Genomic DNA, 16,109 nt, shown 5'->3' with positions numbered 1-16,109 from the left:
GGGTCCACCACTACATGCCAGAAGCAAACCGCAGTCAAAGTAGTGGGTGGAAGGTGGTGGTTCAGCACCAAAGGAAGTGGAGTCCATCACATCTGCCAGAAATGGTCAGTGTGTTTTGGAATGCAAAGGCGATCCTGTTAACTGATGCCTTGAAAAAGGTAGACCAATTACAGGCAAATATTACTGCAACCTTCTTGACCAGCTGGATGCCGAAATTCGGGAGAAGAGGCTTGAAGAAGAAAAAATCACCAGGACAACGCACCTGCTCACAAATGTGCCTTGTCGATGGGAAACTCCAGGTTTTGGTGCACGATTTGCTCGGCCATCTCCCCTATTCTCCTGATTTAGCACCCTCAGACTTCAGTCTGCTCCCAAACCTGAAGAAATTTGTTACTGGGCAGTGAGTTGCGTCCAATGAAGAAGTTGAGAGGGCCATAGACGGATAATTTCACAGCCTTCCAGACTCTCACTTCCGGGAAGGAATACTGATGTTGAAGAAATGCAGGACCAAGTGTGTTGAAGTCAAGGGAGATTATGTAGAAAAATAAAATCATTTTTAACTGAAAATTGCAGTCTTTAATTGTCAGGCTGAGAACTTTTCACTTTGGCTCGCAAATGTGTCTAACTCAAATACTGTTAATGCCACAAATCATTTTAACTGTTGAAAAATACAATATGATATTTTTATGAAGATATGTTGAATAAAGTGACAACTTTGACATTTCCCTGCACCATTTTTTAGATGTAGTAGATGCACTTACATATCATCAGAAATGATGTCTTTGGCCGAACCTAAAGGCCCTGATGATGCTGATCTAGAAGACTGGTCGAGTAACATCCGTCAAAGTGGTAGGAAAGATGCCCTTCATTGCCCCGTCATCTCATGGATCCCATTTATGGTCCCATCCTAGCCTTTGGGGTCAGTCACAGGATCAGCAATGTCACGAGTGCCCTAACCATCAATCGGGCATAGTATGTTGATACTACTGGTGGTATGGTGCTGATTTCAGCAAGTGTAACATCCCATGCTCATATACAGTGGAAAATGCAAAGGGCAATTGGTACACGTGGCATTCTGCTTCAGCCCGGTTCCCTAATATGTGATCGTCTGTGACCAAAGTAACGTCATTGGTGTTGTTTCTTGTGAACACTGGGTCAGATATTTTCCATGGTCCCTGGTAAAAGGGCCAGGAGTGAAACGCCATATGAGCTGCGCGAGGTTAACAGTACACCTATCAGTGCATGTTGTTGGTTGAAACTGGGACTGAATTTTAGTTCCTGACAGCAATTCTTGTTGTTTTCTCATTGTGAATTTTTTGAAACCCGATGTTTTATGAAGTATTTTGGCAACATTATTGGCATGTACAGTAGACACCTCATTCATAGCACTACTAAAATTTCTACCCCCGGGAGCATCCCGCATTTGCAGGCCAGCCAATCACATTAAAATTATTTTGGGGAATTCTAAGTACTATGAAATGTTTGTGCCCATCCCAAAATAATACAACCTGCTGGTACGACCAGTGACACCCTTTACAACGCGGCTCACTGCATCCAGGCACATCACGTGCAAACCTGTGCATAGTGCAGAGAGAATTCCATTCGATGAGTCATACTGGCTAGGAGATCAATTAGTAGTTGGTCCTCCTTGCTTAATTTGCTCTCTAAGCAGGGCTACAAATGGTGGCTCTGCAGTGATTACCGGTCCTTCAACGCCCGCACCATCTCAAGACTGATACTCATCCCCACACCCGGAGGCTTTTGTGCAACTTAAGCTGGTAAAGTGATCTTTTCCATAACTGACCTTGGCTGGACATACCATCAGATTATACACTAGAGGACCACCATTACAACACAATGTGGGTTATTTGGATTTCCATTCATGAACTGCGGAATGGAGCCCAAGCATTTCAGTGATTCATGGATGAAGCAATGTGTGCCCTGGATTTTTTGATACCATGTGACTGGGAATCCAAGAGAATCTGAAGGTGGTCTGAAAAGTATCGTACCTTTTGCCTGAAAAAATATAGTACTATTACGATGGGATTTCGGCTCTGATCCCATTCAAACTAGAAATAAGTTCACCTAGGCAGTTAATTGAGATTTATTAGACAATTGACCCCTCTTGTTCTTTCTTGATGATCTTTGTTGCATGTGAAAGAAATTTCACATGCAATAGATTTCCAGGCTCTAGCAAGATCACAATTAAATGATGAAGAGTTGAAGGCCTGCCACAAGCATTCCTCATTAGTGCTAAAGACTATGGCCATCCCTGGTACATCCAGAAATATCCTATGTGTTTATTTGACGGAAGCCATGTCTATTCACTATTAAACCATTCCGGAGGCTGGTTTTCCGATCCCTCTACAGTTAAGCCAGCATGAGAGCGATCACTGAACTCCCTACTCTTCAGTTTGTGTGGCCCTTCATCCAGAGTGACTGCAAGGAGTGGATCCGAGAATTAATCCAATGCCAACAGTCAAAAGTTGGAGGCATAGCATCACACCTGGTGTGTCAGTTATGCCTTTCAGTCTGTCAGCCAGTCTGGTCAGTCAATTTTGCCCAAATAAAGACCTCCATTTATCTATCAGTTCACTATTTTTGAGGTGCAGTGTGACCACATTCACCTTGGCCTGGTTGGCCCCCTTCCTCTGTGTCATCCTAAGGCCAATGATATTGCCTCAGATGTGTGGGCTAATTCCCAAGCTGGCCTGCAACATTCCCTGTGGGAGACATCATAGTGGCTTGTACGTTTCTCTCGTGTTGGATATCACACTTTGGCATACCAATGCACATAACTACGGCCGGCAGTTTGAGTCACAGCTGTTCTGCCAGCTCACTTGCATGACCAGAAGTCAGTGCCTGCTAACTGCAGCCTACCAGCCCTCTTCCAATGGCTAGTGGAATGATTCTGTCACCAATTAGAAGCAGCCACAACCAGATGGACCTATGGTTTGAAGTACTCTCCATTGTCCTCTTTTAAAGATACCAAAGGTGATTTCAATGGTTGCATAATGAATCAATATGTAATGCTAAACTGGTTGCTAAGTTACTACCACAATAATTATCAACCCGAAGGTTGTTTGATAGAAGAGGTTAGAGCTCACCCATTTCTAATCCCAGCAGCATGTGAAATTCACACATTGGCAGGGTAGGGAGGCCAGTTCCTTATGCTGTGTCACCTATGGTTTCCCAGTAAGATCTGGTGCCTGAAAAATCAAAATGTGAGTTCAACTGAGGGTGGCCAGAGGCATTCCCGGGAATCGAGACAGTCAGTAGCCCAATGCTCTTCCCACTCACATATCATGTCATTTTAAGTGAGAATATAATTGCTGTATAAACTATCTTTATAAATTAAATGCTAGAAAATTAATATTATCTAATTTTGTAACATGAATAAAACATTTAAAGCTTCCATCTATTGCTATAGGATTACTCCCTAAATATAAAATTTCTGAGAATTGTATGGGGAAAACCAGGGCTCATTGTTTATTTATTAATTTAATGAGAATAACCCTTTTACACAAAGAAAGGCCAAAGACATATATTGGTTCTGCGATTATAAAAAAACATTTACAAACGGGTACTAATTATATAAAGTTACCTACTCGTTATTGAGAATTAAAATATAATTTAAAATTAACAAAGTATTTTAATAAGCAATGCATGAAAGACATTGTCAGACCGTATACAGGTATGCAAACATATCTAGTTAGGTTAATGAAATCGTTTATTTAAGGTCTACTCCATTAAGAGTAGGCCCTGAATAAACAATAATTAGACTTGATTTTTAATATTCCTAATGCTTGTTTACTTGTCTGGAGTATGCCACATATTTTGTTATACATTAAACATAATGAATTTGATTCCCAACTCGCTCTGTTGCTCTTAATACGGTGGATGTTTTAATAATTCGAACTTTCATTCCATAATTATTACCATCTAAACTGCGCGGGCGTGCAACTGTGCATTTTCTCGATGGAAGTGAAATTTTATCTTTGACAAACGACGTTTTTTTCTTGATTTATTCGCTCAACCGGTTTAAAGACGACGCATTAAACTCACCAGTTATCGTTTGTCCTTTTTTGCAAGTAATCGATGTAGATGATTCTGAGTGCATCCCTTGCAACTGTGGAATCACTTTGTCCGCCGATTTCACGTCTTCGACTTCTTTGAAAACTGATTGTCTTTAGGAACCCAGTGTTTCAACTGCTCCTTTCTCAAGAAGGACGTAACTCTTCTTAAAAATATCCGCCACCACTGACCGTGGAAAATAAATGACTTACGAAATGCAATTCCAACGTGTTTAACTGAAGTCGGGTAGATACCTATTATTTATAATGAAAAGGTTGAGCTCTGTGATTTTATTTGTTGTTTGTTCGTTGTTAATCATAGAAGTGAAGTCGTCAATGCACTGGGCAGTAACAGAAAATGGACGTATTGAAGCTCAGGTAATAAAGACTGCTCATTCATGAGAAGGAACAGTATGTTTCTGATTTTTATGACAGCAATCGTTTGTACTGTGACATCGTGATTGATCAAAAGAATGAGATTGGAAATATATTGTCTTTCAGGTTAACTCCGTGTTTCACCTACGTAGACCGTTCGATTTTATAGCTCTGATGGAGCAAGAGGCAAGGCTGCTTACACTAGACGAAATCTACCATGATTTATTGGCCAGGAAGAGTGCATTTGATCGCAAATGGGTAGGATTAGATGCTAATAATGGAGAGGTTGGTTTGGATAAAAGTGGTGGACTGAGAGGGTTTAACGCAGGCGATCTAGAAGCAAGACTTTACGCTAAGGATCCGGATTGCGTTGGAGCAGGTGGCAGACCTCTCCCCCTTTCTCGTTTATTTCCTGGATCTGCAGGGATAGCTAGTCTCATGAGAGAAGAAATGAGGTATGTCGATCGAATATCAAGATAATAACTCAGATACGTTAAAGCTATAATTTCAGCTAAGTAGTAGAGCCATTTAATTTACATTTACTTAGCGTATGACTCCCATAAGATTGTTTTTTACCAATTTTTTAGTTTAACTTTAACGGCTATGCTGGAGTAAACAAAGAACCTAATATTATGGTTGAGTAATGCTATCTGAGAAAGTGGTACGATACCTTTTATTAATTTCTTGCCGTCCTCATGAATGTTTAAATGAATACCTTAAACCCTGCTCTCCCTGGAGGTTTTGTGTCAACAGTTGTACATATACACGTACATTGATGACAGAAGTGTCTCATTAATGTATTAGCACACATAATATCGAAAATAGAATTTAATACAGCTGGATCTAATGCTAATAATTCTCGGATACAAAGCTTATTAGGTTCACGAATCTCTGAAATTCTTCATACCAGAATAATCGTGCAAAAAGAAAGGATCAGTTGTTTATAATTGAAGAAAAATAGAAGTTGTGTTTTATAAGGAATAAATTCAACAATTCAGCTATAATAAATACGTGCTCATGTAGAAATGAAGAAGAAGCAAATGAAATTTGGGAAAGGAGATGCGTAAGTAAAACTCTTCAATATGAGGTTCAATTTTAAACATTATTTGAATAATATTTATGTATTAGTTAAATTTTTTAAACGTTTTTCCAAACTTTTTTTAATTAAGGCAAGCATGGAAGTTATTTCAAAGCAAGTTTGGATGCTATTTCAGGAGTCGGCACAAATTAGCCCTAAATTCCCTCCAGAAAACGAAGGAAAATTAAAAGAAAACTTCCTTAATTTTGAAAAGTCAAAACAGTATCGAACACTTTTTGAATTAAAATCTCGATAGAAAATATTTATTTAAGAAAACTGAGAACCACTCTAACTCACCATGGGGTCAGCCTTGTTTGCTTTTAATCCAGTATGTTGTCTCATGTGCGGAATAATCTTTCTGAGATTGCTGGTGTGATTAAAAAAATGTTAGGAGAGTTTCCTAATATGTGTGTTTTTTGTTCGCTTGTCAGTATTTAAAGATGTCCGCAGATGGTGGAAGTGGTGTTAGTGCTGAAAATAGAAATGTACTTTTATTAAGAGGCAAATTTTAACCCATCTCACTTCAAGTAGATTGTTTCATTAATATAGGATTATGATATCTTCAGGATTTGGCCAACTTGTTGTTCAGGGGGCAATATTTGCATGCAATCTCTTGACTTTGTTCTGATGACTGCAGACCACTGTCTCATATGAGTATGTTATAGTACCTATCTGAAATTTCAATGGCTGCTGCAGATTATGTGTTTCACCCAGGAGAGGTTGTGAGTGAGGGTAATGCCTAGGTATTTCATTGACTCGACTCATTCCATTTCAGTGTTCCCGATGCAGTTGGTGTTCGGGAGGGAATTACTCTTTTTCCAAAAATTCATCACTATGCACTTTTTTAAGTTCAATTCTAACTGCCAATTGTCGCACCAGCTCTGTATAGCATTTAAGTCATCTGATAAAGCTGCTGTGTCCTCGGTATCACTGATATCATGGTAAACCACTATATCGTTGGCAAATAAATGTATCTTACTAGTGACTACGGAGTCAATGTTGTTAGCTTAAAGTAGGAATAAAGGAGGTCCGATAAAAGAGGCCCTGGGGAACAACTAAAGTAACTTCTACTGCATTTGATCTAACTCCACATACGACTACTCTTTGTACCAAACCATTCAAAAAGTTTTCCAAGATTATTCGGGTCTCCCACCGGGTCCACGTTCGTAGGGTTGCCGACGTTTCGATGGCCGAGTCGTCCATCGTCTTCAGGGCATTCAAAAAGTCTTTAATCCAACCCAGGATATTTTTTTCTATGCCTTATGGCTATGGCTAGTTGTGGGTAGTTTACTATGAGGACCTTTGTCCAAAGCTTTCTTAAAATCTAGAAAAACCATTTCAATTGGAACATTGCTCTCTCTTGAAATAAGAATATCACGAACAAAAAGTGTAATTAATGGATATGGGGGAAATAGGTCTGTAATTGCTCGGTTTCTCCTTGTCTCCATTTTTAAATATTGGTGTTTTATGTTAGCCGTTTTCCAATCTCTGGGACCTTAGGATCTACTAGTGACTTCTTAAATATGATTTCTAGATATGGTGCAATTTCTTATGCTAGTTCATTAAATATACGAGTGGGCATTTGATCAGGCCCAAAGGATTTATTAGACTAACACATTTACACGACTTACAGCAAATGTACCTATCTGAAATTATGATTCCATTCCATGATTCCATTACATGAGATTTCAATTTTGGGCATTGACTGGCCGAAAGAAATTGGTTAATTATCAGGGAAATTCAGTGATACGTTGGTAGAGGCACTTCAGAGAAGGAATTTAATAGGTTGGTCTTTTCCAAAATGCTAGTTACTTTTCTAGCTTCATCATATTTGAGTGAATAGCTCTCGACTTATTTCCCTGAACCTCTCTGAAAGGGGTACCAAAATACTTTCGGAGTCTCTTTCCAATTTTCTGCCAGTCTTTTTCTTTTAATTGAGCCTTGTACTTTCAAAATTTCCTTCTTGGCATTTGGCCTAGATATCTTGTTATCATAAGTGATCTCATTCCTTTTGTCTGTGAAGGTATTATTCGTAATGTTTTTCATCTTGGTGTGACGTCGCAACACTTTCCTTCCTTCCACGTTGTACCGTGTTGGCTCTGTGTTATCTTTTATGAATTTACTGGGACTGAGCATGTTCACTGCTGAGCGCTTGATTCCAGGTATCTTCAATATTTGGGTGATTACTATCTTTCTAAAAATGTGCTATTTGATTTGGTAGCATGTATTTTAGGCCATTATAGTTCCAAAGTTCTTGTAAAATACGATAGTACCCTGGCAAAATGGCATAAGTTCCTTCATTTCAATATTTTTCAGAGCACTAGCTTTTGCATTAACAATAAACCCTCGCCAATCCAGACCCTGTGAATCTGGACAGTTGAGCCATGCAGTGTCGGTGGCTCATGAGGGGACTTGGAGAGACAACGTTGCTGTACTCTGCTGAAAAACATGTTTAGCTCTCAAGTTTCTGTGAATATGGTTGAAGTTATGGCATTTTTTCAAAAATGTTTCCATATTCCATTTATAAATATTAAAAGCAGAAACATATATTATAAATAAGCTATTGCAACATAATTCATATGTTTATCTAAATGTTGCACATTCTTCACATGCATTACAAAGGGATGGGGGATTCCTTCCATACTACATGCATTCCAAGGCTCTCCATGTACACAGATGCTTGATCAGTATCGAATCTTCTGGTAGAACAAGTTAAGCAAATTTTTTCTTTTTTAAATTTTGTCTTGGATTTCTATATGAAATTTTGATGATGATATTGTGGTGAAGTTCATGCGCAAATTTTAGAATATTTATTTTGATGAAATTGGCCCACATATATCTAGATTAAGTGCCATCCTTATAAATATGTCTAATAACTGATAAGAATATGAGTGGTTGGGATTTTTCAGTTTTAAATACATTACTTAATTTTATTGCTTTTTTCTGGTGTAAGTACTAAGGACTGCTGGAAAAGATTTGCCAATCATTAAAGATACACTTAAAGTTGTTTATCATACATTTTATATTATTATTGTTTTTATTGAAGTACTTTAAAGTGGCCCAATTGTTTTTAGACTTTTATAAGTACATATTTGTCCTTTGAATGTCGTCTTTTAAGGTTGGAGAACAATCTGAAGCCTGTGCGTCAGGGTGATGGTGGACAAAACATTTTGCCGGATTGCGAAAGCAGTTATCCATTGGACTTGAGCATGCAGGCATTTGAGCATCTGCTTGTGAGTGTTTTGTCATGAATGAAGGACATAATTCATTTTAATTTGGATTCTTTGACTAGTGGTTAAATTAGTCATTAAAGCTATAAGCATTGTTTCTTCAGTCAGATTACACCATACACTGATCACCTTGTAGGTCTTCCATCAGGTGATGTTAAGTTTTTAAAAATTATTAAATGTTTCCCATTTTAATATTACACACTTGATTGGCAAGCTTTTAGGATGAACTAAACAACCTTGTACACATTTTGAAGTAGTGTTTTCTTCCCCAAAAAAATCACTTTCCAACATTAGTAAATTTCATAGAATTAAATACCACATAATATTTACCACCACAGCAATCAACACAAAGGTCAGTTTGGCAGGTGATCGAAGAGTTCACCCAATACTAAGGCCAATGGCAGGTGAAATTTAGGCATCAGGGTATAGGGGGGCAAGTTCCTCTCCGTGTGCTGCCTGTGCCTTGCAATTTTTGTTTGGAGTGATTGTTTATTTTTGTTTTCTTTTTTAATTTTTTAAAGAGTTATTGTTATTTTTCTGATTTATTATTGCTGAATGATTTATTTAATGTGATTCATTCTAATTGATGGCGATGCATATCTTTGCAACATTAAGCTAAGCACTGTTCATGTCTAACCTTAAGGACTATGCAAAGCTTGTGAGTTTTAATGTGTGTGGGTTAGTTCACTTTGTGTTGGAAGAAAGTAAATATGTCTCTCTCCCCTTAAGTGTATTTTCTATGTTGCAAGTGAAAAATTAACTGGAGGGGTGAGATTGCCGCAATATGCAAGGGGGGAGGGCAAAACTCTGCCTGGAACCAAGAAAGGAAAACCATTTCAAACAATCGAAGATAAGTCAAAAAAATATTAGTTGAAGCAGAAAAAAATCTAAAAGAGGTGGAAGGAATTTATAGAAGAATGGTGTGGTAAAGACATTAGGCTGGCAAGGTTAGACGACGTGGCAAGAAAAATGTGGTAGATGAGGATAAGTTAGGTCAAGGCTTACTCGACGATGAGATAGAAAGAGCATTAAGGGAGATGAAATCTAATAAAGTCGTGGGGTAGGCAACATTCCTGCCGAATTACTTAGAGGTTTAGAGAAAAGTGGGAGAATGAGTCTATATGGACTGACTCGCAGCGTCTATGAGGAAGGAATCTGGTTGGAAGACTTTGTGAGATCAGTGTTCCAAAAGTAGTTTCACTTCATTCCGAAAAAGGTAAAAGCTACATCTTGTGAGGACTACAGAACAAAAAGTTAGATTGTGCTCGCAGCTAAAGTCGTTCTCAGGAACATCTACAAAAGGATTGAGAGCAGGGCAAATGATGACTTAGGGGATGATCAGTTTGGGTTCAGGACGGGGAGAGGAAATAGTGAAAGAGTTGTGAGAAGAACTGGTTTTGTCAGTTAGCCAATGGGTTACAAGCATTGCTGAGTGCATTGGAAAGCCAGTGCGATACTATGGGATGAGAATAAATGTAAGCACATTGAAAGTTATGTGTTTTTTCTGGAGGAAAAAGGCTAAGTTATACTTTAAAATAGGAGGGCAAAAATTATAGTTGGCGGAAGAGTTCATGTATCTCGGAAGTGTTTTGGACCAAAGTGGTTGAAGTATTAGTGATGTGAGGAGAAGAATTTAATTAGGCTTGGGCATTAGCTATCACAAGGAGGATAGATAGATAGATAGATAGTGGTCTTTATTTGGGCGAAATTGAGACCAAATGGTCCCTTCTTCCATTTAACCCATCGTCGTATACATATTATATTAGCCATTAAACTTATAGTTACATTAATATGTACTCATAAATACATATAGACAGACATCAATTTATTAACACAGATTTGCACATCGAAAAGAAAAAAGTATATACATATACATAGGCACACACATACACATACATACACACACATACATACCTATATGCATACACATACCTAATAATATACATACATATCCACACACACATACATATACACACATAAACATACATACATGCCATTATTAAAATATAATGAAAGGCTCGTACTTTTCCACAGATTTTATTATACGGTACAATGCGTTTCACCGACTTGCGGCATCATCAGGTATAAATTTGCAAAACAGACAGAGCAAGCATATATACCCTCAGGACAGAGTGGGGGCGGGGAGGGTTGGAAGGATTTGAGGGGGGTGGGGGCTCGCAGGTGCGTTGATGGATTGTTTTGACCATTTCCAGGCTAATTTCTCGGAGAGGAATGGGGAGGGGTATGGGAATAATTGCTCATTACAAAGTGTCGTGTTGGGGTTCACCAAGTGCCTTCTAATCTCTAATTGCTCGAGAGCGTCCATATAACAGTTAACCAGAATTATTTTAGTTTCAACCACACCCTTTACAGCCAAACGGATAGCGTCAATTGTCCGAGAGCGTCCGTAATAACAGTTAACCAGAATTATTTTAGTTTCAAGTAGTAGTTTTGAGGGGAGGCGACCGACAGCTAAGGTCATTTGCACCATAGGGGATGGACAGGAAAGGATGAAGGGTGGAGAGAAACCCGGCGTCGGCATTAGCCTACTCTTTACGAAAGGCGCCAAGGGGTCCGCAGTTTAACGTCCCATCCGACGGACGGCGTACTCCCTCAAAGTGCCCTCCACAAAGCACCTCAAGTAGGGATCGAGATACCTTTATTTTAGTTTCAACCACACCCTTTACAGCCAAACGGATAGCGTCAATTGTCCGAGAGCGTCCGTAATAACAGTTAACCAGAATTATTTTAGTTTCAACCACACCCTTTACAGCCAAACGGATGGGTTAGCTATGGGTTCCCCACTGTCCCCCTTCCTAGCTGAAGTCTTCCTCAATTCTGTAGAAGAGCATCTTTTTAATGCTGACAATCAGCATAACAAAAACGTGGGCTATTGGTTTCGTTACTAGGATGATATACTATGCCTATGGACCGGAACCAACCGACAGTTAGACTCCTTCCTTAATTTCCTAAACACTCTTCATCGGAATATCTCCTTCTCCATGGAAAAAGACGTCAACGGCACCATCAACTTTCTCGACTTGACAATCTCAATTAGGGATAATAGACACGAATTTGCAATTTATAGGACACCCACATATACAGACCATATAATTTCTAATGATTCCGCACACCACTTTTCTCACAAACACGCAGCCCTCCACTCCATGATCCACCGCCTCCTACACATCCCCCTTTCCCCCAAAAACTTCAAAATTGAACTCGTGAATATCACTAATATAGCTGCCAACAATGGTTTCAACCCCAAACTAGTTGACACATTACTACGGAAAAAACAAAAAGCAATGGCCATAAAAAGCATTTTCGTATCTCAGCCCGCAGTATCTAAAGATTTTAAGTGGTGCTCGATCCCGTTTCTGGGAGATCTTTCATATAGGATTTCCAACTGCCTGCCCACCTCACTCAAAGCAGCCTTCTACCCACCAATAACCCTCTCCAAACTTCTAGCCAATGGAAAAGACACCCAGGATAGCCTTCTCAAATCAGGCATTTATAAACTGAAATGCGAGGATTGCAACAGCGTTTATGTCGGTCAGACCGGCAGGAATATCAAGTTACGAGTCAAGGAACACGCTAGGTGTCACAAAAATCAGAATAACAACTCTCTCTTCGCCAAGCATTTACTAGAATTCAACCACAGCAGTGACTTTGTCCCAGAGATATTACACACACTCCCAAAAGGATTAAAAATGGACACTCTAGAGCAATTAGAGATTAGAAGGCACTTGGCGAACCCCAACACGACACTTTGTAATGAGCAATTATTCCCATACCCCTCCCCACTCCTCTCCGAGAAATTAGCCTGGAAATGGTCAAAACAATCCATCAACGCACCTGCGAGCCCCCACCCCCCTCAAATCCTTCCAACCCTCCCCGCCCCCACTCTGTCCTGAGGGTATATATGCTTGCTCTGTCTGTTTTGCAAATTTGTACCTGATGATGCCGCAAGTCGGTGAAACGCGTTGTACCGTATAATAAAATCTGTGGAAAAGTACGAGCCTTTCATTATATTTTAATAATGGATATTAATTACTTCCACGAAGTGAAGCCTGAAACAATAGAATATACATACATGCATTCATACACATACATAAATACATACATAAGTACGCACATATACACCCATACTTACATACATATACATATATAAATTAAGAATACACCTACATATACTCAAATTAAATGACAGTGAAGATAGAGTACAATAAAATGAGGAAAGTCTAAGCAAAGAATGAGGTTTGTGAGAAAAGCTAGGGAGAGCGTGGCATTGCTCAACTAGTTAAAACCCACGCAGGAAAAACACCCACGAAGAGAAGGGGGGTGTGAAAAACCTGCGAAAACCCTATTAATTAGAGGAAAGATACATGTACATTGTAACAATCATTTTTACATTGTATACATATTATTAAGTTACTGAAATTGATTTGGAGAAATTAAATACATTGACAACACATGCGGAGTAATGAGAAGCGTGATATTTCTAAAAATAATTATGCAAACTCCTACCGCTTGAGATGACAAAACAAAAAAGCAGGTTAAAAAAAGTAGACACAGTGATCTGTATAACAGCTGAGTGGAATGACGGAGGGTATACTGGTTAAGTTAAGTACCTGAGGAAAATGAACTTGTGAAGTGCTCTTCTAAATGTTGTTGTTGACGAAGAGTTTTTTATGTCATCTGGGAGAGAGTTCCACAGACGGCATGCTGTAACATGAAAAGATTTGTGATAGATTTCCGTGTGATGGTGTGGGACAAGAAGTTTATTATTACCCCTAGTATTTCTGTTGTGGATTGAGTTGATGAAGAGGAAATTTTTGTATAGATATTTAGGTGTGTGGTTTGAAAGTATTCTGTAGAGAAGTGAAAGAATATGTAAATGCCTGCGGCCTTCTAGCTTTAACCAGGATATTCTATTAAATGAGTCGGAAATATGATCGTACTTCCTAAGATCACATATGAACCGCACACAGGAATTATGGGTCTTCTGGAGTTTGGTTTTCAGCTCGCCTGAAAGGTCTTGGTATACTACATCACAGTAATCCAAGTGGGGTATGAGAAGAGAGGACACAAGAAGCATCTTTAAGGAGGGGGGAGCAATGTGCTTTAACATTTTCAGTGAATGCGGGGATGAGTTAATTTTTCTGCAGATATCAATTGCATGATCAGTCCAAGATAATGTTTCATTTATGGTTAAGCCTAAATTATTTACTGTCCTTAGGTATGGTATGATAGATCCTTGCAATTTTAGTGGTGGTAGTTTATCAATACTTATTTTAGAATGTAGTTTATGGTATCCAATTATAATGGACTGACTTTTGATTGGGTTTATTTTCAATAAATTTTTTATTCCCCATAGTGACCAAGCAGCCAGATCTGCATTAATTTAGTTTATAATTGTAGGTAGGTCTTGAAGGCGGGAATGGTGATATATTTGTAAATCATCGGCATAAAGGTGATGAATGCAATTTAAAATGCATTTACTAATATCGTTTATATACAGGGAAAAAAGCAAGGGTCCAAGAATGGATCCTTGTGGAACACCCCTGTGTATTTGAAGCCAGTTAGAGGATGAATTAGGTGTAATGACTCTTTGGAATCGGTTACTTAGGTATGAGCGAATCCACAGTAAAGACGAGGAAGAAAAATTCAGGTTTTGAAGTTTTGCTAAGAGAATATCTTTGTCAATAGAGTCAAAGGCTTTGGTAAAGTCTAGGAGAGTCATTATTGTCACCTCTTTGCGATCCATGGATAGTTGGATGTCATCTGTTATTTTAAGGAGAGCGGTAGCTGTGCTGTGAGAGGGCCGAAAGCTAGATTGTAGAGGATCAAGTAAGTTATTTTCATTCAGAAACTTTGAAATTTGTTCGTGAATGAGTCTCTCGAATGCTTTTGATAAAGGAGGCAAAATGCTGATTGGTCTGTATTCAGCAATGTTAGTGGGTGTGGATTTTTTGGGGATGGGACGGACGAGGGCACGTTTCCAGAGTGAGGGATATGTTCCAGTTAGAATAGACCAATTAAAGATATGAGTTAAAACAGGAAGTACAATGGGAAGTAACTTTTGTATGAGAATAGCTGAAATTCCGTCAGCTCCATCTGAGGAGGACTTGATTTTTTTGAGGGCCTGGAGAACTTCCATTTGTGTGACGGGAGAAATTTTGAATGAGCTTCCAGCAGAAACTGGAGTTGGTTCAGAATTATGCAAACTGTATAAGTATTCATTTTTTGCATTAAAGTCGATTTCCATCGGTGGGGTTGTGAATAAACGGTTTAGGTCGTCTGGAGAGATGTCAGCAGGTAGGGAGTGTTGATTTTTAGTTTTTCCGACACCAAGGTACTTCAAGCTTTTCCAAATATGTGACGGGGGCTCTTTAGATATTTGGAAGGCATATCTGATTTTGGAATTTCTAATGACTTGTTTAGTTTTGTTTCGCAGTTTTTTGTAGATATTGAATACATTTTCGTTTTTATGTTTTTTAAACAGGCTATAGACTGCGTCACGCCTACGCATCAAGTATTTTATTTCATCTGTTATCCAAGGGGAGCGTGGTTTGGACAGTCGGATTTTTCCAAACGGTGCATGTTTGTCTCCTAGATCATTTAAGAACGTATTAAATAGTTCTACTTTTTTATCTATGTCGTCGATGAATTCTATAGACTGCCATGGAATGGTAGCCGCATCGGATACTAGGTCTTTGTCATCTATGGACTTGAAATCGCGAGTAAGAATGAATTTCTGCTTAAATTTAGGACATCTAACTGAGTATGTTAAAAATAATACATCATGCATGGATATTCCTGGGGCAGAAAGTTGCCCATATGTTGTGATTTTGTGAGGGTTGGCTGTAATTATTGCATCAAGCCAAGTGGCTGATGAAGATGCATGATGGGTAGGTTCTAGGGGAAGTATGCTAAGACCGAGGTATGACATGGAGTTAGTAATTGTTTTAGAGTCATGAGTTGAGGAAAGAAAGTTGGCATTGAAGTCACCGGTAAGAATAACATGGTCATAGGTCGGAATGGGGGAAGATAATGCTTCTTCCAAGTCGGAAAAATAACCTACCTTGGGTGGGCGGTAAACTATGCCTAAAAGAATTTTTTTTAGGTTGAAGGTTATCTCTAAGAATGCAAACTCGGGTCTTTTCCAGTAAATGGAAGAACTTTTTGATATAATTTTGAATGAGAGATCTTTTCTCACGTAGACACCTACGCCTCCACCACCCTTGCCAACACGATCATGTCGATAGAAGTTGTAGCCAGGAATGTCGATGGATGAGGTAGGCATATGAGGCTTAAGCCAAGTCTCAGCGATGGAAATTGCATGAACTTCGT

The 16,109-nt window shown here is 38.9% G+C and overlaps 1 protein-coding gene across 1 annotated transcript in view; it reads left to right on the top strand.

The window, feature by feature from the left end:
- Positions 1–4,295: 4,295 nt before the first annotated feature.
- Positions 4,296–16,109, top strand: part of LOC139688538 (tetratricopeptide repeat protein 17-like) — a 53,536-nt gene continuing 41,722 nt past the window's right edge. The window contains exons 1-3 of the mRNA XM_071586070.1: positions 4,296–4,451; positions 4,575–4,903; positions 8,645–8,759. Of these exons, the coding sequence (XP_071442171.1) occupies positions 4,341–4,451; positions 4,575–4,903; positions 8,645–8,759 (555 nt within the window). The 5' untranslated portion in view covers positions 4,296–4,340. The remainder of the gene's footprint in view (positions 4,452–4,574; positions 4,904–8,644; positions 8,760–16,109) is intronic.

This window comes from Hetaerina americana, unplaced genomic scaffold (assembly GCF_022747635.1).
Source record: "Hetaerina americana unplaced genomic scaffold, ioHetAmer1.1.p SCAF_20, whole genome shotgun sequence".
NCBI classification, from domain to species: Eukaryota; Metazoa; Arthropoda; class Insecta; order Odonata; family Calopterygidae; genus Hetaerina; species Hetaerina americana.
The sequence above is the reverse complement of the archived record's forward strand: the minus strand, read 5'-3'. Positions and strand labels throughout refer to the sequence as shown.